Raw genomic sequence first — 23359 nt, forward strand, 5'->3', positions numbered from 1 at the left:
TACAGGGATCATGTGGTACACAGCAGCACCCTCTACTCTAGCAGGACCTGCCACCTGATACATGGACGTAAACCTTCTCCAAGTTCACAAAACATAAGTACACAGGGGTGGCAAACTCCCATGACACCTCAAAAATCTGTGCGAGGGTAAAGAGTTAGTCTACTGTTCCACGGCCACAACAGAATCTGCATTGTTTATTCTGTATCTAAGGCTTAACTTGGGCAGAGTCTCCTTTCTAGCACCTTGGCATCCCCAAGGAAGCTGAAGAATATGATCCCTCTGTAGTTGGAAAACACCCTCTGTTTCTCCTTGTTGGGGATGACCACCCAGTCTGCCAATCCAAAGGCACTGTCCCTGCTTTCCACACATCACTGAAGACACTAACCACAACACTCCAACAATATCCAGCACCTTCAACATTTCCAGCCTGATCTCATCTACTCCTGCAGCCCTACCACTGTGGACCTGTTTAATCACTGTTGTGGCTGAGGTGACTGAAATGGACCTAGTCCCACCAGAGGCTTCTGGCACTGCCTCCTTGAATGGAGGGCATGTCCACTGGATTCAGGAGTTCCTCAAAGTGTTCCTGTCACCTCTCAACAATATCCCACGTTAAGTTAACATTTCCCCAGCCATTCTTGAGAACAACCTCAACAACCTTGCCTTCCCCTTCTGAATAGCTGGATGGTTTGCTCGATCATCTTTGAGACCACCCATCAGTCATTCTCTGCGGCTTCTATGAACTGCTTCCATGCCCAGGACTTTGCTTCAGAGAGCACCACGGCTGCAGCCCTTTTGGCCTGTTGGTGCCTCCCTGCAAAATCCGGAGACCCCCCCCCCCCCCCCCAACACACACACACACACAAGCAGTGCACGGAATACTTCCTTCCTTGACTTGACGGCTTCCTTCACTGCTATTGTTCTCTGGTGATCCGATGGATATCATCTCATCCCCATGCATTAAAAATACACAGTTGTATTCTTTCTGCTTCAGCATGCCAAATTTAAAAAGGTGTATTAAAACACCTGTCATGGATATCTGTTTCACTTGCTTTCTAAGCCTGACAGTTATGCTGGAATGCAGTTGGCTGTTAAACAGAATTACCAGCTGTGACACATATAATTACAGCATTGGAAAAGAGATGAATATAAGCTGTATTATGCACATAAAGCTCATGTTCTTTGCATGTCTTAAAAACACCTCTGTAAGGCTAATTTTAATGTTGCACCATCTTCACAGTTTCGCAGTTGACAATGACAATACCTGTATTATTCTGAGTTACTGCCTTCCTATCCTTCACAGCACAACCTGCTGTGTACCTGGGGACAATTCTGCTGTGAGCGAGCATGTTTAAGAGGCATATACTGTCATCCATTAAAGTGAGCGTGATAGCAAAAGCTTCCTGCCACAAGAGAAAAGTCATTTTCAGCCTCATGATAGTTCTTCATTAGCAGGGATATGTTTTCACTTAGAAGCAGAGGATCATCTTAATCAATTAATCTGAGCTAAGAGTCCTTGGTTGTAAAAAGTATATTTCAACTGTAACTTTGTCTCCTTAGATATAACAATCCATTCATAGACTTGTAATAGGTTTGACAGACATGAGCTGCTTCTCCCTCAAAAACCTAAAAGCTATATTTATTTAAATCGATAACGTAAGCCATTGTACCTTGCACCTTATTTGATTGCTTTCGTTTTACCGCTTTTTGTCTCCTCTGTGTTCAATATTGTTCACTCCACTCAGATTATCTGCCATTCTGACTATTCAGGCAATGGTTTCTGCTGAAAAGCTTCTACATGGTGGACTGGATATCCAAGTGTTGAAAGAAGCCCTGTATTAACATTCCCCTCATTGTACACTGTGTACACAAATAGATTTCATGTAGGTGTGAAAGAACTTTCTTCTCACTGACAATTTCTAGAAATGAAAAGTCTGTTCTGGAGAAGTTTTTAATTTAATGTTAATGTGGCATGTGGTATAAAATTAAACAAAGCAGCAAACACATAACAGTACGTAAAATTGGACAAGACCGAATTTTAATATGAAAATTGAATTGATAGTAGCTGAATAGCATTAAGCAGTTTAGTCAGTGATTTAATTTATTATTCATTCATACTTGAGTGTATGCTAAACGTTTCCCCAAAATGAGATGCATATACGTCCCTAAAGCTAGTTTTATTTTGCCTTCAGCATGTTTTCAAATTTGCTAACCTTATATTAATTGATAACTTTGTCTCATGCATGCCTGTTATGCTGATCAGCATAAATGGTAATTTCATTGCATACAAAAAAAAAGATCTCAGCTGTATTTTCTAGAATACAAAAATAAATATTCCAAGAACAAACATATATGTACAATTGAACAAAGAGAGATTGAGAATATAGGTTTCTGCATTATAAAATTGTGCAGTTTTTGTTGCGATGAGCTCCCTTGACTTCTATCCTTCATTTCACAGAACATCAATATCTCATAGAAGCAAATGAACTTTGAGCTCTCTGTGTGAGGTGTCACTGAAGGAAATACAGGAAAGCTGACAGACTCCAACAGCTTCTTGCTTATATACAGTCATTAGTAGCCTTTAATTCTATGCTTTCTGCTGCTATGATCAGAAAGCTGATGCTGGTAACCCAGAGGTTAAAGGTTATCAAGAAACAACAAGCAGCAAGAAAAATGTTTTTCAATTCAGCATCTGTAACAGAATGATCTGAACATGTCTGATGAAATGACACTTGTCTTTGTGCATCTGGTTTTTCAGGTCTGTGAACATTGGGAGCCACTTGCACCAGGATTTTTTTTTTGATGATCTACTTTCATGCGTCTCCCTGTGTCAGACTCCAAATCCAGAATGAACTGTGAGCAGGACCTTATAGACGGGGGTATGAACGTCACCCTCACACTCCGGCTGCTCATGCATGGAAAGGTACACTTCAGAGGAGAGGGAGGGATGGGAGATTATGACAGCTAGAAATATGTAAAAACTGCAACTTAATAAATTTTCATAAAATAAGGAATTTGCAGTGAATAAGGACTGAAACTTGGCATTTTCAATATTCTTTCATTTCTTTAGATATTACTTTCTGTCTATTCTAAATATTAGGATAATATTCAGCATTTTCCATTGCAATGTTTCACACACCCATGCCTAAAGACAATATTACTCATAGCATAGTTAAGCAATAATAAAGGCACTGGGTAATATTAAACCAGAATGCGAGATCACTTTTAACCAAAAGAGTAAAAGAGTCTGGAAATACTGTACAGATTTATGTTGGCCCTTTTTAATGCAATGTTTAGTATGGAACATGATCCACAAAGGAATTACACTAATTAAAGTGAAAGATTCTCATAAAAGTATGCCTAAGGGAATGTCTTTGGAATTAATTAAACTGTTTCTTTTGTGTTTAATTTGTTTAATTTTACAGGAGGTCGGCAGTATCATAGGGAAGGTGAGCTTTTTTTTTAATACTGTTGTAATTGCTATGGGTGTTATGTTTGTCTTCACCAGTCTTATGTTCCCCATTTTGTGTCTACAGTGGCTTGTCATCAATGACTTCTGATGCTTTTACATCATGTACCATCTCCACTCATCTGCAGTGTATAGTATCTCCTAGATACCCTGTCCTCTTCTGTCACTACTCCCTTACATCCCCTTAGACCCTGCTTCTCTTCTCCTTCCTGCTTAATGGTTCCTCTCATGACTGCATTCCTCCCTGTGGTGAACCCATCACCAGCTTTCTGCACCTCTTCAAGATCCTCTTGTTTAGACTTGACCTTTAAACTGTATTATTTATTGTTGTAGTTCCTGTGCCTCGGGTGGCATTGCTTTCATTCCAGTTACTTTAGACTATAATTTATATCCTTGCGTTTTAATTTCTGCTGCTTGCTTTGTTGATTGTATCATGTGATATTATTGTATTAATGGGTAGCTTGTTTATATCACTCCACATTATAGGCAGCACTGTACTGTTAATATTTACAGGTCACCTTGTAGAAAGACATCAGTTAAATAATAATATCCCTACCGTTTTCTGGCCGTACTGTAGAACCTGAAACATAACTAACTAACTCTGCACAGCATAACATCCCAAAGACAGTTCTGTCTCTCCAAGGCTATCTTGCTAATAATGTCTTGGACTCAGGCCAACCTTTTAATATTGTATTCTTGGGAAGGATTCCAGATGCACCAACACAACTCCAGCGTAAAAGGTTTCGGATAACTGCAGAAGAAAACTGGCTGGAGCCTTGCGGTATAAATAAAGAATGATTTTGCGAGTCTGGAAAAAAGTTTTTGGAACCATTAATTCTCCTCATCCATTTTCTCTTACAATTGATGGCCAAGAATATTCAGAGTCTTCTAATCCTGCATTACAAATCTTTATGGATTTTGTGCAATGTATGTCTGCCTCTGTGCTCTCTCTCCCCTTAGTATAGCAAAATTGAGAGGTTAATTGGAAGAGATTGGAAGGATAATGTTACAGATGCCTGTATGCATTTGATTTAGTAACCCCCCTTCTGCTTCTTGTTTAGTGATGTAGAAAAAGTCAAAGAGAGTACATAACTATGTGCTGCAGCATGTGTATGTTTTTATAAGGTGGTTAGTTTATTTCTTGGGTTTTTTTGTAAGATTAGTCCTAGAAAACACTAAATGCCCTAGACAGACAACACTACACAAGCAATGTCTCTAGGTTTAAACATGAATCTTATTTCATAAATCTGCAAACATTAATTTTAGCAATCCCTGGTCTATCTGCTTGAAAATGTATCTTATAGGGCACATTTATACAAGCCATTTATTTTAGCTTTGGGATGTTGATTAATATATATGGAGGGTTGATTTGAGCCTAACCAGCACATTTCCATTTGTCACTTGATTTGAACAATGATTTCCCTTCAGTTCAAGATGTTTACTTCACAAAAATAGGAGATCATTGTTATTGATACTTGTGTTCATCTTGCTACTAAGTTCTGGAGAATGGCTTCTCAGAAAATAACCCGAAGGGTTTATGATGGATGATGTTTTTCCTCTACACATTACAATTACTAACTGATCATTATTATTAATTACTGCAAAGATTCAATTATTATTCAATGATTCAAGTATTTTTACACTGGCTGTACTGCATTGCATGGAAACCAGTTTCTCCTCAAGTATCTGGTTACCGCACATTTGCAAAATAACTACATAAAGTAACAGAACTCTTCCCTAGACTGTTTTAAAATCTCCTTTCTCTCTCTTCCCTAGAAAGGAGAAACTGTGAAAAGAATACGAGAAGAGGTAGGTTCACAACTCACATTATAATTCTACAACATTAAGTGAATAGAATTGTAGGAAATGTACAAAATCTAGTGTTTTTCTTCAACCATCTCTTAAGGAAGTTTTAAAAGAATATATTAACTAATGTTCTAACCACAGGGATAGAAATAAGACTCTCTTGCACTTTGGTTTGAGCCTATTCATGTTTTACAAGCTGTCAGATCTTGTATGCATGCGTACTGGATAATTTTTTGCCCTATTTTCAGCAATTACATTCATGTAATTATTTTTGCTTTTTGCTTTATCAGTATATTTTGTACATGAGTCAGCACACTGTAAACCCTGAAACAGATCTGAAAACCTAAAATTGTTGCTTATTTTTCTTTTAGATACCTTCACAATTTCAGTCACCACTGCAAGCCCCATATCACACACAGAGAATAAGGGCCCATGTACACATTCCTCTGATGTGCCCACCTGTCTGAGCCATTCAGAATTTGTCAGGCTGCAAGTTCCACAGTGCCTTACAGGAGATTTAGCACAAAATGGAGGAATGGTGGGGCACTGACTAACACTACAGTAAACTCACAGACATATGACAAGTCCTAGAGGTGATCTGGCATGTTGAGAATACCCTGACTAACTCAATTCCAACCCAGAACTGTTGGCACTCTGTGTGCACCAGAGCTTGGAAAATCTCTGTCAGTGTTGGCTAATGACATAGCCAAGCTTTAATCCAGTGATATCTGGAATATAAAGCTCAATGTACATCCTTTATGAGCTGAGCCAGAGTACAGTCCCTTAGGTGTACTGTCTATTTCTGAAACCTAGATGTCTGCTTTTTTCTCCTTAGTTTTTGCCCAAACTTAGTGTCATGTTATACACAGTATACAGGGGTAATAGTATACAAGTACATCTACTAATTAATGTTATGACACTTGAGTGTAATAATGAAATGTGATGTAAGAGCATTATTGGCTTGCCTTATGTTCAGATCACAGAAACAACCCTTTTCCAAAAACCTGTAAAAAAGCCAGGTTGTTTCATGAGTGATTATAGTCCATTACTTTAACTTTACCAGACAACATTATTTTGTATTTCTTCTGAAAAATGTAATTTGCTGAAAGACAAGAAAAAAAGGACCCAACATTTACATTTAAAAGTTTTAATTTCTGGGGTAGTTAACTAATTGAATTACACAACACAAGGCTGTATCTAATTCACTCAAAACATGTTGCTCCAAGCTTCTATTTTCAAACAGTGCAACACCCACTCTTTAACCTTGTGGTCATTTGATACAAGGTGAACTCTAGTTTTATTATAAATATGTCTGCTAACAATCTGAAATGAAGCGCTATATAAACACCTGATCAATTCTCAAGACACTGTACAAAACAGTTATTTTCATCTCTTGTGAAATGATTAGATGCAGAAATATATTACATCTGGTAATTATTTGTGCATTGCAGATCATATATAAAATAGGGATGTGTCTTCAAAGGCCAGTGCATTAACATCTGTGTCAACACATTAAGACTACATGCTTTGTCAATGAAATTAAATATATGAAATATCTGACAAAGCAGAAATGCTTTTTATTTAGGCTATAAATGTGTTGAACTCTGTAATTGATCACATCATGTAAAGTCTTTTATCCTTTACACTGTGCCCATGTCAGCATTCCAGTTCTCTTGAAGGACATATTTCTTTGCTGAAACAATAATGCATTTTTTAACAAGACATGCTAAAACAGTCCTATTTTTATAAATAAGATCTGCAATTGGGTGACTCAGAAGGGAGTTTAATGCTGCCATTAATTGGTAGCAACTTGTCTGGGAGTGTGCTAAAAGGACTGACAGAGCTTGTTCAGATTCTGCACATAGTAGACTACATCAAAATCCTATTAAGGTAAAAAAATGGAAATATATCATATTTGTCCTTCAGTGAGTTTAGGTGGATAAGTACTTAAATCCATGTTTTTCTGCCTTTCATTTATGCGGAATCGTGTTAAGAAATTCATATCATCTGACAGAAAACATACAGGCACTTTTAAGCCGCATAGAATTTCGCAGAAATATCTCAGAATCTTCAACGCATGGCCATACTGTTTTATTTAATATATGTTATCATTTATAAATTATATTGTAAATGGAATGGAATTTAACAGTGTGGACAATTGACATTGAGGTTTCCAATATAAAAGGATTAAAACCTTAAAAGAAGTCTGTAATGATTCTTGCACATAGTTGTGTGTTCCAGTGGAAAAATAAAACAAACATTTGAAATCTGGGTCACACATCAAGAGCAACTAACTCTGAAAATTAAAAATTAATAGGAAATAAAAAGCATTCTCCCTATACAGTGACTGAGTAACAGTGATTAACCTAGGATCAGGAGACATACCTTCAAAGATTCTGTCCTGCAAGGCTGTGAATCACTCCCCTGGCAAACAGACACATTTCAGTACAAGAGGATAGCTTTGCTCATTGTCAGCACCCTTTTTGCTTTATCTGACTTAAAGAAATGTTTAATGACTCAGTATGACTAATAAGTACACTGGAATTATATGATTTCTGCTCATACATGCATATAAATATACTGTGTATATATATTTGGACTTAGGGCTAATGTATTTAATATTAATAGTTAATTCTATTTAGAATGGAAAATTAGGAACTCTACTGGAGAACGTGTCTAATAGAGGCATCTTCTATGGGAATTAATGTGCCTTCTTTCCACTTTGAATCACCTTCTGCTGATGTTCTTTTGTTCAGTGTTTTGAAGAACCTGGATTGAATGTGCCCCTCTTTCACTTGCATTTCAGAGCAGCGCACGTATCAACATTTCTGAAGGGTCCTGTCCAGAGAGGATAATAACAATCACAGGATCGACAGAGTGTGTGTTTAGAGCCTTTACCATGATCACGATAAAGCTTGAAGAGGTAACCGTAATATTTAAATATTCAGTCGTGTAAAATACACACAGCCTCTGAACTGTACTCATCTAGCACCGTATAATGTTTGCACTGTTGGTAATGGGCCTTGTAAAAGCTGATTTATCTATAACAGTGGTTCTCAATACTGGTCTTCGAGTACCTCTGTGTCCGCTAGTTTTTGCACTAATTTTCACTAAAGTTTTTTATTACAGGCTTGTTTATTTTATTTTTCTATTTGAGACATTTTTTATATTTGCTTTTACGCTAAATGAGATTCTTTATTAATATGGACTCTGTCCTAAGCAATGAATTTCTGGACTTTCATCTTCCAGCTATACATACTAAAATATAACCCATTGGACTTAAGCCGAAGGAAAAACAGTAACTGTGGGAGTTGTCTGATACAGTGTCACTCCTACTTGACCCTGTTCATCAATTGATCACCAAGGGATGTTTAGTCAGGAATATGGGAGCAAATTCTTATTTATCACGTGGAGTACAGACTTAGGAAGTTCTGTGTGCTGAAGCTGTTGAAAATAATGTGTTTCAGGGTATTTCTGAAACCAAAGGCATGAGTGCAGAAAAAAAGTATAAACAGCAACCAGGTTAGTTACGGACATCAATTATTACTGGTGATGAAGTGCCCGGTTGGAACAAAAACCAGCACACACAGGGCTACTCCAGGACCAGAATTCAGAACCACTGATCAATATGTACCTCTTTGGTTTAACGAGGATACATTAAGTGGACCTCATATCTTGTTAATTGGTATACAAAGTGTAAACTGAGAAGATCGATTACCAAGACAGGAGGTCTAACTTGTACATCTTAAGATGAAGGGATTGTACTTATTTCTGTCCCAAAGAGATGGTTTAATTCCAGTTTTAATTTGCTTTTTGGCTTTTAAAAGCTGTTGTAATTATTTAAAACAGAGATCTTTGTTGTTAACAAGGTAATTGCGACTTTTGCATCATTACTTAACAGAGGTATGGCAGGTGTATGCAATTAGCTCAGGAGCAAAAAAAAAAACAAAGGAAGAATCTTAATGAGAGGTCTATGCCAAATAAAAGCCCCACCTTTCTTTCTTTTGTTTGGGTAATAATATTGTTTTCTATTGATCATGAACCCTCACAGTCATAAAACTTCAAACAGCAATATAGAGTATTCAAAGAATGCAATTATATTATTCTAGCAATTATTATCACTATTTGTCACTGTTGAAATACCACTTCTACATTGTTGAACATCCATTTTTACAGTATGTCATAAGTCAATAAATCCTGATATTCAAGGAATATTAATAAAAATATTAACATTTAAATGCTTTTTCAAGCTGGTCACTACACTCAAAGCGTCACTAGTCGTTTGGGTTTCAATGGCTTATCTTTCAGTGCCAAGCAAGCAAGCTATGATTATTTAGCACAAACATAAGGGCTGTACAGTATATTTGTATGAGCGCTTAGATTCTATGCTACTGTATGTGCTAGTTTATAGAATCTCTATGTACTCTATGACTATTGATACTCTAAATCAATTAAAAAATCACTTCTTAAAGCTGTAGTTAAGCAAAAAAACGTACATAGACACTGTAAATGCCTGCAATAAAGGTACCAGGTGTTACAGCTTTTTAAATTAAGTAACTGCAGTACACTTGAGAATGTGGGTTTCAAACAATTTTGATTTTTAACTCCAATATACAGTATAGTATTTCTTAGGAATGAAAATACACTCCAGAGCTTGCTCCCTCTTACTATCCAATAGTACTGAGAGATCACAATCTTACCTGCATTTAGTGAAGGTAATGTCAAATACTACTGTGTATGTTTAGCAAAAGAGAGACCTATTTGCACCTGTTGTTTATGCAACTATAATATGTAAAACCAAAATAATATCTTTTAAAAAAACATTTGTACATCCTATCAGTTCTGAAGAAGCAAAACACTTGTTTTTGATGATTTGGTATTATTAGCTATGCATGTGAGATGTTTTAATGTCAAATGGCACAGATTTGATTTAAATCATCTGATCTCTAATCATGGAGCCCAAAGTAAGGCTTAAATTATTTCATCTTGAAAAGAGGGAAACTATAATTCTCCCTTTCTTTTTTCTCTCTGGGGTGTGTAAGCAGGCATTCTGGTATTCATCTTTGTCATAGTAACCCTTGGAGCAGAACAGATTTTCTGCAGAAAGTAGAAAAACACTGTGTGCTATTAGTCACCCAGGGGTTAATACTGATGGAGACTAAAGTCATGTCTTTTCTGTGTTTTTCTTATTTTTATGATAGAATTCTTCAATGAGCAAACATGATATGGGAAATCTGTGCAATACTCCCAGACTCCTCCCTGCTGTCTTGCTTGCTTTAGTGTGCCTGAGAACTTTATGCTCTAACTGTTAGAAACGTTTCTTTTTGTTATTTACTCAATAGAATTATATATCTAATCAGGTAGTGTGTATTCCTAATGAACATCCAAACACTAATGTCATGCATATCAAAATGTGCCTGTGAAGCTTTTATATCTTCGATATATCCATTCTTAATCTGTAATGACACAGAGTGTGTAATGCTGCTACTTCTCTTATTGGTCACTAAAGAGAAGGTAATATCCATTTTATGTGAAAGCAAATTACTATTGATGTTTAATAATCCTTCGCTGGGAAAGTACAGGGCTAGATCATGAAGTTGGAAGACATCTTTTTGTGTTAGCAGTACACAGGGGATATTATTGAATGTTTTTGTTTTGTTTTGATTGTGACAAATTCAGAGAGTGCTATTAATAATAATATACCACAAACCTTTGCATGCGTCTCTGCATGAGCCAAAAATGTGCAACATGACGTTTTTCCAAGCTCCTTGTACTTAAGTAATGGTATCTGGGAAAGACAAATTTTTGCATGCAAGTATTACCAGGTTTGTTTGACATGAGCCTGTTATGCAGACATAACCCTCTGGAGCTTGAACTATATTGTTACATGTTATAAAGGCTTAGCAGGTTAACAAGTCTTTAGTTTAATGTGATTTGTTTGCCTACATTGATTTCAAGGAATGGTAGGGTATGACTTAAATATGTTGGATGCCAATCAGGAGTGAATTGCATTTTATTTTAGTCAAACTGGCATTTCAAAATGTGAACAAATTAATATTGGTGAAGTCGAATATATATAATCAAATGAAGACATTTAGACATAAGCAAGGATAATGCTTTGGTGTGGATTGTTAGTCGTAAGACTAAGAATTTCAGGGCGGCACAGAGGAGCAGTGGTTAGCATTGCTGCCCCACAACACTAGGGCTTTGGGGTTGATTCCAGATCCGTGGTGCTGTCTGTGTGGAGTATGTATGTTTCTCCCAGTGTTCATGTGGGTTTACTCCACATGCTCCGGTTTCCTCCAACAGTCCAAATACATACTGGTGGGTGAATTGGCCCTGATGTGAGTGGGTTCATGTCTTTATGTGCCCTGCAATTGACTGGCGTCCCACCCAAGGTGTACCCCACCTTGTGCCTGTTGCTTGCCGAGATGGGCTCTGGATCCCCCTCAACTCTGAATTGGATGAAGCAGTTAGAAAATGAATGGATGGGCACTTGTAGTCAAAGTGTACTATGATGATAAAAGCTGTGACGATAAAGCCATTCTCTCCACATACTGATGTGCAGAGAGCTGACAGTCAGCGCATATTGTATACATTTTAAAGACCTGCATCTTTAGAGTCTGGCATTCACTAATTAATTCCACAGATCATCAGTCACTTTCGAAACAGATATTTATTACATGGCTTAATTAAAGAAAATGCCTTCTCGAAAGCCTTGCTTACTCTGACTAACATTTGTAAAAGCTCTTATAGACAGCACTGCATCCAATAGATGCAGTTATCTGACCTAAACTTGATATGGGGAGCCTACAACATTAGGCATATGACATTTATGATACAATAACACTTTGTGTGATTTCTCAGAAATTTGTTCTGCATCCAAATAGCTATGTTTCACACTCAGAGACTGACAAAAAGGTATAAACAGTACAAATAAACAGACATCAACCCATAAATATATTACAGGAATCACTTTTACAGGAATCCACATGATTTACTGTACCAGTTTACACCCCTTGTCAAGCACCCTAAGCACACCTCCTCATTTTGCACATAACCATTGATTACACTTGCCCTTAACCACAACTAATAATATATTAGTTGGACTTCAAGCCATTTAACATAGAAAAACAATATTCACTTGCTGAAATGGCTTAAAATTTCACAATGTATTGCAAGAGCTATCAAAAAAAAATTGTATTTACATACTGTGAATTCAGTTGGCTACTACATGTACAAAACACTTTAAAGTCACCTTAAGGACCTAGGACTTCTGTTGACTTTAGACATTGTTAGTAATTTTATATAGGACCAAGCAAGAAAGAGAAAATCCAGGCCGATGGTTAGGAATAAAGCACATCAGCGAACATTGTGCATTTCATCAGGGCATCTGGAGAACTACGGCAGTCCAAATGGTGTGCTACCCAATTTCCTCTCACCTCCTTAACTGTTAATCCATTTGAATTTTACTGGGATTTCACTTCTTTCTTGTTATATTATTATATGCCTTCTTGGATTTGGTCCCCTCCATTATGCATAGAAAACCTGCCGTGTTAACTATAGTATGTCTAAAACTGAACGTGAGGAACAAGAGCGGTGTTGCTCTGTAATATGTACAGTATAGTATAACACTAATTTACAACACTCCCAAACTGGTGAAAAGATTTGAATTCTTCTCTGAAGCTATTATTTATGCTGATGTGTTAATAATAATGTATTTTTAGCAAAAATCAAGAGAACCTCAAAGAATAATTATTAAATGGAACAAGTAGAAAAATAAGGGGGGTACAAGAAAAAGAAAACATTGCATAAAGTTGAGATATTTCATAGCTGTTTTCTGCAAACTACTGTACTAAAAAGTACTTACACAGTCAAGGGTCATAATATGAGCAGTACCCTGCAGTATTGAGGAGAAAATTATAGATCTTGGCTTTATATCAAAGCTATGGCGTCAGTCAGTCAAGTGTTGCCAACTCATCAGACTAACCCTTCCTCTTGTCCAGGACCTCAGCACACTGGTGGCCAATGGCACAGTTACCAACAAACCCCCAGTCACACTGCGCCTTGTCATCCCCGCCAGCCAGTGTGGCTCGCTGATAGGCAAGGGAGGATCCAAGATCAAGGAGATCCGAGAGGTCAGTGCTGACTGCCTGTTGTTGGCATCTCTGCATTTTCAAAGACTGTTCCATGTTTCATACATTAGCATTCCAAAGCTTTTTTTTTTAGTAACTCAAAGTGTCATGGGCCCATACACAAAAATAATCCCCATTTTCGTGTGGGTCTGCTACTACTAATTTTAACACCTGTCTTACTGTCTGCTTCTGGGGTGGCTGCTTTATGCTGCAAGACTGAACAGTGGGAACATTACAGTGTAATGTACTGATATTCTTGGGAGTGATGAAAGTAGCCACAAGAATATATGTTTCTAAATGCAGCTTTTTTCCTTCCATTTGGTTTCCAACTACAATAGAGCACAGGAGCACAGGTCCAGGTAGCAGGAGACTTACTACCTAATTCTACAGAGCGGGGAGTGACGATATCTGGAACCCAGGAGGCCATCATACAGTGTGTCAAACTCATCTGCACAGTCATACTGGAGGTACGAGCTCCTGTCTCTAAATTTCACTCTGTTTTTACTTGAAGTTGGATTGTTCTAACTTGCCCTAGCATGGTACTGTGGTAGTTAGTGTTGCTACATCAAAGCTACAGAGACCTGGGTTGAGTTGCGGCACCAGGCATCTGTCTGTGGAGTATATATCAGCATATATAGCATATATCATTTTGTTTATGCTTCATCAAATGTCTTCACTTTACCTGCACTGCCCTGTATACTTACAATGAGTCAGCTGCAGATATGTAGATATTCATTAATACTGACCTCAAATGTCTCCCTTCCATTAGATTTATATCTCATTTATTGTCATTTTTATTGTTGATTAAAAGCATGAATGTGTGCTGAAACAGTAAAATAATGATTAGTGGCAACATGTTATGGGCAATAATATTAATTAAATGCATCTCAAATTGAGCCAAATATTTATAACATGTAGGACATCATGAAATTTCACATTATTTCGCAGCTGGAATGGATCAGTGGCAAGCCAAACGCTATTCTGATCCATTGCTGGAATTTGAATTCATGGCCAGTGGCGCATGCCACCTGTTTTAAGATGTGAATTATGCAAACAAATGCAATAAAACTGCTTTAATTGTACACACAAGACACATTTTATATGCAGAAGCTGAAACCCCATCACCTTGATAAATAAACCACATAGTTCAACACAGCATGTCTGCAACTCACTTCCACTTGGTTCTAAAAATGGTTAAAGTGATGCTCTGTGTGGTGCTGTTCTCACCTAAAACAGCACATTTGTCTTGGAAGGTTTTGTAATCATTAAGGTTTTTTTTTATAGCACTACACAAAAAAAAGCAGTTTTACTATGTAACAGATAGGGATTATTAAAAGTATTTTTGCTTGTTGTAAAGAATTCTTGGAAAACACCCACTGGGGAAGACTATACAAACTAATGCTCTAGCCCTATTAATGTGTGCCTTCATTCAGTAATTGCATTACTTTCTGGCTATTTATAGCTGATTTATATTTTCTTTTTCCTAAAGGTAAACGTAACATGCTTGCGTTCCTGCTTCACTGTAGTCAGCTGCCCGTTATATTGATTAGCAACGCTAATTCCATTGATAATTGATGCAGTGACCTGAGCAGAGATGAGGGCATTTAGTTGATAATCTATCTGGAAAACCTGGTTTTAAATAACTGCATTGCTGTTGGAAAACTAGAGAATCAAGTTTAAAATATTAATAATAAAGCTGATACTCAGAAAAGTATCCAAATCATTTCAACTATCAGACTTCTTAGGTCCCATTCATTGTTATTTAGTACTTTGTACAAACAAAAACTATATGTATTTGTCCCACACATATATGATCAAACATTCCTATAATACAACTGTGCATAGTATAAGGATCTTTGTTTCTTAGAAGTGATTTGCAACGATATTTGGTCTAAAGCAAAATGTGATCCCTGTTACCCAAAAAGACTGATATGGAAAAGATATAGATGTTTATTTTTTGCACTTAAAAAATTAGTGGAGCTACCAGAGTTCATAAAGAAAGAGAAAAAAATGTGAAATAAGCTTTTTAAGTCATTGCTGTTACCTCTGACTAAGAAAATGTTTCTGCCACAGAGCTGGTAAATAACAGAATTTAAAGTATTTTATGTGAACCCAGATAAATAATTTCATTGTTAATGCTAATAAAGTGTTAATATGCAAGTCTTGCTGAAAGAACTCTTAACTTTACATATTAGCAAGACATTAATGATTAGTCCACAAGTTATACAGATAATAAGAGTAAGAAACTGACTTTTAGGTGAGCCTTTAAAAAGGGAGGTTACAGTAAAATATAACCATCTCTCTTACAGTATGTCGCAAGCTAGCTGGTTTAAAACTACACCACATGACAATATGCTAATACTTTGGATTTTTAAGTTGATTTTTGTCCTTTTATAATACAGTTTACTGATATTTTGTACAAAAAACACTTTGTTGTTTTGTGTATTTTGAGAGGGGATTGAATACAGAATATATACACATAAAAACCCATGCAAGAGTTAACAACTTCACTGGTTTTAGCAGAATGCTGAGGCAAATACATCTGTAGTGTAATTATCTTGCTTTTCTTTAGTATAATAAAAATTCTCTTTGTACCCAAACTGTTCCCTCTAACTTTTATTGCATTAATTTCTATTATAATTGTTTTTCTCTCACTTTTCTTGTGGCTTTCTGCAGTCTCCACCAAAGGGTGCCACTATTCCATATCGCCCCAGTCCTGCCCCAGGAGCAGTACTCCTTGCTGGAAATCAAGTAAGTCTGTAAAACAGATGCCTAGTGTTGACTTGTGCCCTACATTATTTAGTGTCATCTCCCAGCATGTCGGTGCACACTGTGGATCTGAGCAAACTTTGTGGATCTGAACTGAACTTTATTTGTGAGGCCAAAGGATTATGTCTGATTCTATTATGTTGGTTATGTGCATTACAATTGATTGCCTTGGGGTCAAGCATGCAGTTGTTAAGGATATGATTAATTATATTCATGAATATTCAATAAACCATTTTTTGTAATCCAGGAAGAACATGATTTCATTTGAGCATAAGGAGGCACCTTTCATTCAGTCGCTGTTCATGTGAAGTAAATAGAGTATCTTGGAAAAATGGCTTCTACATTATTTTGTTTATGGACCAACAAGGAATATACCAGTAAAGGTGCAAGCTCAGGGCTCAGGTTGAGTTCTATAGAGATGTTATAGGTTTATGTCTGGGTTACTGACCAACAATAATAGGGACTCCACAAACAGTAACAAACAGCTACTGGGCTGAACTGGAAATTAGTGAGCTAGAGTCTTCTAATTTTTCAACTTGCCAGGGGCCTGCTAGGTTTCAGTGATGTCAGTGAGAGATGCCTCTTCTCCTGTCAGTGCTACCTCTTCTATCATGCATTATGAAGTTTGTAGCATGTCAAGTAACAAACAGGTCTACAAGAAAGCATGTCATAGGAGTGACTTCACATCTCAGTCTTTCCTTAGTGACTACAACAGTCATTGCTAGAGAGCTAGGTCATAAAACACTTGAGACTTTAAATTGGGTGGGTATATTAAAATGAATAACTGGCAAAAGCAAATTCATTTTAAAAATCAATAATGAAAACTGGTCTTTATGAACCCTGCATAAAAGCCTGTTGGGGGCTACTCAAAACATTGTAAGAACATTGATATTCCCTTATGACTATTGATCTGAAAGACATGCAGAAACAAATACACAAGTGTTAGAGTTTTCAAATAAGATGTGTGAAAGTGTATGCTATTATGTGCACTTAGTTTTAACTTTGTGGTTAGGGTTACCTTTAGAGTTATAACTTATATTTTGAGTTGGGGTTAAGGTTGGGGTTATTATGAAAACCTGTTCTATCTTTGGGAAGAATGATCATAAAGGTCAATGAATGCTGTCATTGCATGTTACTGTAGGTACAGTACATACTAAGAAGGTATTACTGTATGCAGGCTACAAAAACCTGAACTGAAGAAAGAGTTCCCAAGTTTTCAAACAGCTTTAAATAAGTCCCTTTTCTAACAGAGACTGGAGTTTTGACATGCATGCAATTAAGTCTTTTATACTGAATGCTCCACACTCACACTCACGTTATTTCTCAACCAGTTTATTACAGCTGTTTTAAGTTTGACTCAGTGTTCATATTAAGATCTTATCTAGTACAGCAACACCGGGCCTCCAAAAGTAATTTTACAGTCTATGCACCTCTGACTAATTAACTAGCTCATAAACTGACTGCTGTTCTTTTTTCTCCTTTGGTCCATTCTATATCTTGTTTCTGTCCCCTCTGCTCTCCACATCAAACCAGAAATACCTCTGTTCACGCTAATTTGGTTACCATTGATGTACTAAGAGGCATTAAAAATACAATAAATGATGGTTGGAATATGTTGCATTTTTAATGCCTCTCAATATACAGTAGATATACAGTATTTCATTACTTTACAGTGACACTTTCTTGGGTGTAATTTTAAAACTTCCTTAGTTTAGATTTACATTTTATCATGGAGTTAGGGCTGAAACTGGGTTGTGGCTGGTTGGGAATGCAATTGAAGGACAAATAGCTGTCTCTTATACTGTATTATAGTTGTTAACAGATTGGTGATATTTTGCCTTTATCAGTAAAATAATGCTTTGTATAAAAGATATTAAAAGTTGAATGTAGATGGCATAAATTTCCACTGAGAAGAAAACAAAATCTAACATTTAAGGTTAAGCATGCATACAATATATAGTTTTAAACCGGAAAGTTCTGTTTTTCCAATTTTATTTTCTGAGCTTGTAAAAATATCATCCGCTTTTGTGGCTTTGTTAGAATTCCACCCCTTTGAAATGTATCATTTAGCTGAAAGCTCTCGTCTGTTGTTTTTTTTTTTCCTGTGTGTATTTTAAGGTTTTCGAAGCCTCTGATTTTGGGTCACACCCACTTTTCTCAGTGGCTCAAGGAAGTCTGGAGCTGCAACAAGTGAGTATGATCTATGAATGGACAGGAGGAAAGGCAGCCTTGCAAGTGTTCTAAAATAGCCTCCCTCAACTGAGCAGGCATACACAAGCGAGGGCAATCTAGGGAGCTTTTATTTTGAATTGCGCATGTTGCAGCTGCACACAGCCTTGAGCCAGGGAGGAACTGGGTTCTTCATAAACACTGCAATGGTTAGAAATAACTTGGGGAAAATCCATCCATCTCATAGGAGGTAGGTTTTGTAATATTCAATAATTCCATACCTAGTCATATCAAAGTATTGACATAAGATCAAAGTATTAATATCAGGAATCATAATACAAATGAAACAATCATTTGGTTCAAAGTATGTAAAGAGCATCCGTGGGCTTCAAATATGAGTAAAAATAGAAAAGCAAGCAATTTTAGGTGAATAAGTGTTGCTTTACTTTTTAATAACATGTTGTAGTTTTTAAAAGAGTAGAATTAGAATTTGAAAATAACAGAAAAGAATTCTCAGCATTTCCTCAACTAAAGCAAACATCAAACATAAGCCCATATGAAATGGCAAATCAAAAATTAAATGTTCAGCTTTCCCTTAACCAAAGCAAACATCAGGCATAAGCTCATATACTTATAATAGAACTACACTCCAAGCGTGTGCATTCTTGACTGGCAGAGGAGGTGAAGTGCAATGCAGGGAAAAAAAGTATGGCAGCACTCTTCCAGAGCACAGAACCTGAAGTGTGTAACTGTAAGTGTATCTGTGAATTAACTGCAGATAAATACTATTTGGCAGGGGTATGGTTACTGTCAGCACTACGGCAAAACCTGCGAATGAAGCTCTTGAATGTGAGAGATGAAGAGATTACGCAGCATAAAGTGGTTCTGTGAAGGGACAATTAATGCTTTAATACATTATTAAAGAGCGCAGAGCTGAAAGCAGAAATGGAAAAATAATCATTTAAGTTAAAGCTCCCACGCAGCTACAGTTGATGCAGAGAAATCTAATTCCCCTGCAATATGGACAAGCAGCACTGTCAGAAGTGATGATCACAGATGGTCACAGCAGTCCTGAGGGATTCAAAAGTGGTTGCTTTAATGATGTAAAGATCACTGGTGGCCTAGGGTGGCTCAGACTAATGCACAGCCGGTCACTATGTTTTACCCTGCTTCCACACCAGACATACTACAATGAGATCACCACATGCCATTCTAGCAATGCATCTTACGCTAAACATGTTTAGAGACATTAACTGCCTGACCTGTACTTAAAGTAACAGTTATGAAGACAAAAGCTTTTGTATCTACTACATTTTTTTTCAGATTTCTGTGAAATGATTTTTGACACAATAAATTGCCTCAGTGTGTCAGTGCATCAGAGAGCAAATCTTCCTTTCAGTCCTATAGCAACACCTTTCATGTGCTGTAGCACTAGTTTGGTTCTTCACAGATGAGGGTGATTCAAGTTTTCAAATTCCTCGAGTGTATTGACAAAGCCACTCCTATTCTTCAAAATGAATAGAGAAAGTCAAACCAAAGTAGAAAAATTATGGAGGAGCGCATTTAAAACAGTGAATAGCAGACACTTTTTCCACAAACAGGGTTATGGAAATCAGGAACAATCCAGGCATATAGATGAAGCTTATACACTAGTTCCTTTCAAGAAACATTTATATGAGATCTTTGTACAATTCAGCTGGTAGTAAGCAAATGAACTATGTGGGCTGATTGTCCTTCTTTCACGTGTAACCTTTCTTATGTTTTTACATTGACAAGAACTGCTTTGAGTCCATTGGAATTTGATTATCACAGACTGCTCCAGCTTTAAAGCCACACAGCACCACTCCCTAGGCAGTAGTGAATTTATTCCACAGTGCCAAAAGACTAGTTTCTTACTGTTATCTGGGTTCCAAGGGAGTGGGGTCACCTTCTGTAACAATAAGCCCCATTACATTGTGTTCTACTGCTCTGCTGGTAGCAAGACCAAATCTTTTAATGCTCAGGATTTCTACCCCTTTCTAGGAAGAAGATATGAAACAAACTTTATGGGTAAAATCGTGTGACAGGAAACATTTGTGAACTACTGTTTTCTGAGGCTACTTCCACAAGCCAAAACACCGTGCTCAATAAATAAGACAGTCTTTTAAAAATACCAACATTTATGACTGCTTTGCCATTTTACATATGCTTTGCTTTCCTTAATGATGTCCTTAAATCCCCAGCCACTTGTAGGTGAATCCTAGTCCATTAATTTAAGTTTGGATGTCATCTGTGAAAAATGCATTTGTTATTTTAACAAAAAGGCTTGACCTTTCACCAAACCATGCTTTCTGTATGTGCTTAAAGAAAGGTCTTACTCTGCAAGCAGTGGAAAGTGAAAAGTGCCTCCTGAATAGTTTGTAGATGTGGCCAACCTTCGGATCATTATGCAGTATTAAGCAATTTCCACAATGTACATTTTTACATTGCTGTGTACAGTACTGTAGATACACACAAACTCATTGAAAGCATTGCACAGTCGAAATGCTGCTCTCAGTTAATTAATGACTCACTACGACTTGAGCTTGCGTGACAGCATATGTGATTCCTCCTTGATTTATGAAGCTTTTTTTTAATTATTCGCAGGCCTACACAGTACAGAACCAATATGCCATTCCGCATTCAGAGGTAAGGTTCTAATCCTGCTCTATACCTGCAGGTGTTCCATTGTCAGATTAAATAATCACAGAAAACCTCAGTTAAAATCTCTTGTGCCTACACTGTCTAATTAATTTACCCTTTGTATTCTGTTCACTCAGGATATTTAAACATCCCAAGGAAAATGACACTTGCCAGTTTGCAGTGGCACTGCGTTTTCTTTATTAACCTGGCAGATCATTGGTGCAATGTCTTGTGGGATGTACAGACACACAGAAAAGTAGACATAAACGTGTAAATGCCCTGATGCTAAAAAAAAACAAAGTTCTCTCTGAAGGAGATGCAAGGCATTCATATTTTGAATAAATGTCCCTATCACACTATCAAATCCTTATTTAAACAAAAAATATAGTACTGTGATATTCATTTGGATATGGCAAGGCTTGCAATATCTAGTCTATGTCACCTTCTTTGCATATCTAAATTGTCATTAATCACTGATCTTCCTGATGGCATAATTTATTTTCTCAGGTATTTCCAGTCAAACAGGTGCTGCATTTTTGTATTTGTCTGTGGTGCAGTATAGCTCAGTCTGTGATGCTATGTGATGAGTGAATGCTGTGTTTTGTTCCCTCTCCCTGTCTCTGTCTGTGTTGTAGTTGGCGAAGCTCCACCAGCTGTCAATGCAACAGGGTGCCCTTGGTCCCCTAGGCCAGACAGCCACCCCTGTCCTGCCGGGTACGTATCTGCCTGGCATGAGGCCCAGGGCTGCAGGAGAGTGAAATACTGGGGGGGGATTCCCCAAGGGTGGCACAAAACTTAAAGGCGGTCAGTCAGGAAATATAAGCTATCTCACTCACTCACAAAATGTTTATTACAAAATGGGGAAAAGTTCGATTAATATAGAGAATCAAAATTAATCAAATCTGATCAAAAGGAAAAGAGAACTACAATTGATTTACGTACTGTAGACCACTTATTTCAATTTTTTTGTGTGTATTACCACTCAGTGAGAAACTGTGGGTCTCTATCTGACCTGCAATAGCCAGGCTATCAAAAATGTTTGTTTTGGTTTTAGTTTTCTTCCTTTATGTACACCATGGAGTACTTTATGAGTGAATATATCTGGGATCTAGTAAGCAAAAATACGAACAGCTAAAGGACTGAATGAAGTCTATAGCTAATTTTTATTCTGGAAGGCATTCTTAGTATAGTAACAGAAAGCTCCCGAGATAAAAGTTTTTCAGAGTAAGGCTCTTGAACACCCAGCTGTCGTCAAGCACATGATATATGTGAGGAGATACATGGCTTGAAGATTAGATGAGTGAGGTAGGGCTAGTCCAATTAGGGATTTGAAGGCAAGCAAGAGGATTTCAAGGCCAGTTCGGAACTTTACTTAAAGAGACTGACAGCACCTTAAAATAAGCATAATGTGTGGGTTAATTAAATCGTTTGCCACTTCAGCCATGTTAGCTTCATGTTTGAGTATAATTTTAAGGCCCTGCTATTTAAGTCCTCCTCTTGTACTGCAAACATTCTCGCAGATTTGCGATAAATAAAATGCAGGTAACTGTACAGTGTCCAGAATACTGCAATGAAAAAGCAAGCATGAGCTCTGTGCTCATGGGCAATTCTGGAATTCTGTTCTTAGGATTTTTCAGATCATCCATCATAAAATTAAACATTGGTGACTTCAAAAATGAATAAATCATAGAGACAACTAATGTTTTTTTTATTATAAAGTTGATTGAAGATATGGTCAAGAGGAAGGCATGTGATAGTAATCAGAATGTTTTGATAGATATGATAAACAAGGTTGAACAAAGGACAAATGATACATAAATGATACATAGGGTTGATTTACAGCCCTGTTTCAACTGTAGCAACAGGATGCAGTTATTGTAATCCATCAACTTTGCCATTGAATGGTAAAACAATGGTAAAACAAATAAGAAAACAGCTCAAAGGTGTATTATTTAGTGATGGAAAGGCCTCTGTACAGAGCATCTCTAATAAGATTTAAATTCCAAATTTAATTATGGAATGTTATATGAATATTTCTGCATACCTATCTGTAGTCAGGCAGGGACATAATTCAGAATAAAATAAACGTTTTATACAGTATTTAGACTACAAAATTCACTCTCAAACCCATTATATGCAGATAATGTGTCCCTCAAAACACTGATTGCAGTTAATTTTCTCTGTAGGAATGGAATCCAGTTCACAGACAACATCCCAGGAGCTCCTCATTCCAAATGATGTAAGTTAAATTGTTTACATTTTATTCCAGGACGTAATCAATTGAGTTACTTACACCACCAGAGCTAGATGAAATCTTTCCTCCTCTTGCCACATAACCATCAGAGCATTT

At 37.0% G+C, this 23359-nt stretch overlaps 1 protein-coding gene across 2 annotated transcripts in view; it reads left to right on the top strand.

The window, feature by feature from the left end:
- Positions 1–23359, top strand: part of pcbp4 (poly(rC) binding protein 4) — a 58644-nt gene that overhangs the window by 26844 nt on the left and 8441 nt on the right. The window contains exons 2-12 of one of the 2 annotated variants that reach the window (XM_088915675.1): positions 2759–2923; positions 3426–3449; positions 5246–5278; positions 8082–8198; positions 13282–13413; positions 13749–13877; positions 16087–16161; positions 18298–18369; positions 20974–21015; positions 21645–21723; positions 23196–23248. In XM_088915675.1, the coding sequence (XP_088771801.1) occupies positions 2816–2923; positions 3426–3449; positions 5246–5278; positions 8082–8198; positions 13282–13413; positions 13749–13877; positions 16087–16161; positions 18298–18369; positions 20974–21015; positions 21645–21723; positions 23196–23248 (864 nt within the window). In that variant the 5' untranslated portion in view covers positions 2759–2815. The remainder of the gene's footprint in view (positions 1–2758; positions 2924–3425; positions 3450–5245; positions 5279–8081; positions 8199–13281; positions 13414–13748; positions 13878–16086; positions 16162–18297; positions 18370–20973; positions 21016–21644; positions 21724–23195; positions 23249–23359) is intronic. The other variant, XM_088915676.1, reaches the window with a different exon arrangement.

Source organism: Atractosteus spatula, chromosome 5 (assembly GCF_055471065.1).
Source record: "Atractosteus spatula isolate fAtrSpa1 chromosome 5, fAtrSpa1.hap1, whole genome shotgun sequence".
NCBI lineage: Eukaryota > Metazoa > Chordata > Actinopteri > Semionotiformes > Lepisosteidae > Atractosteus > Atractosteus spatula.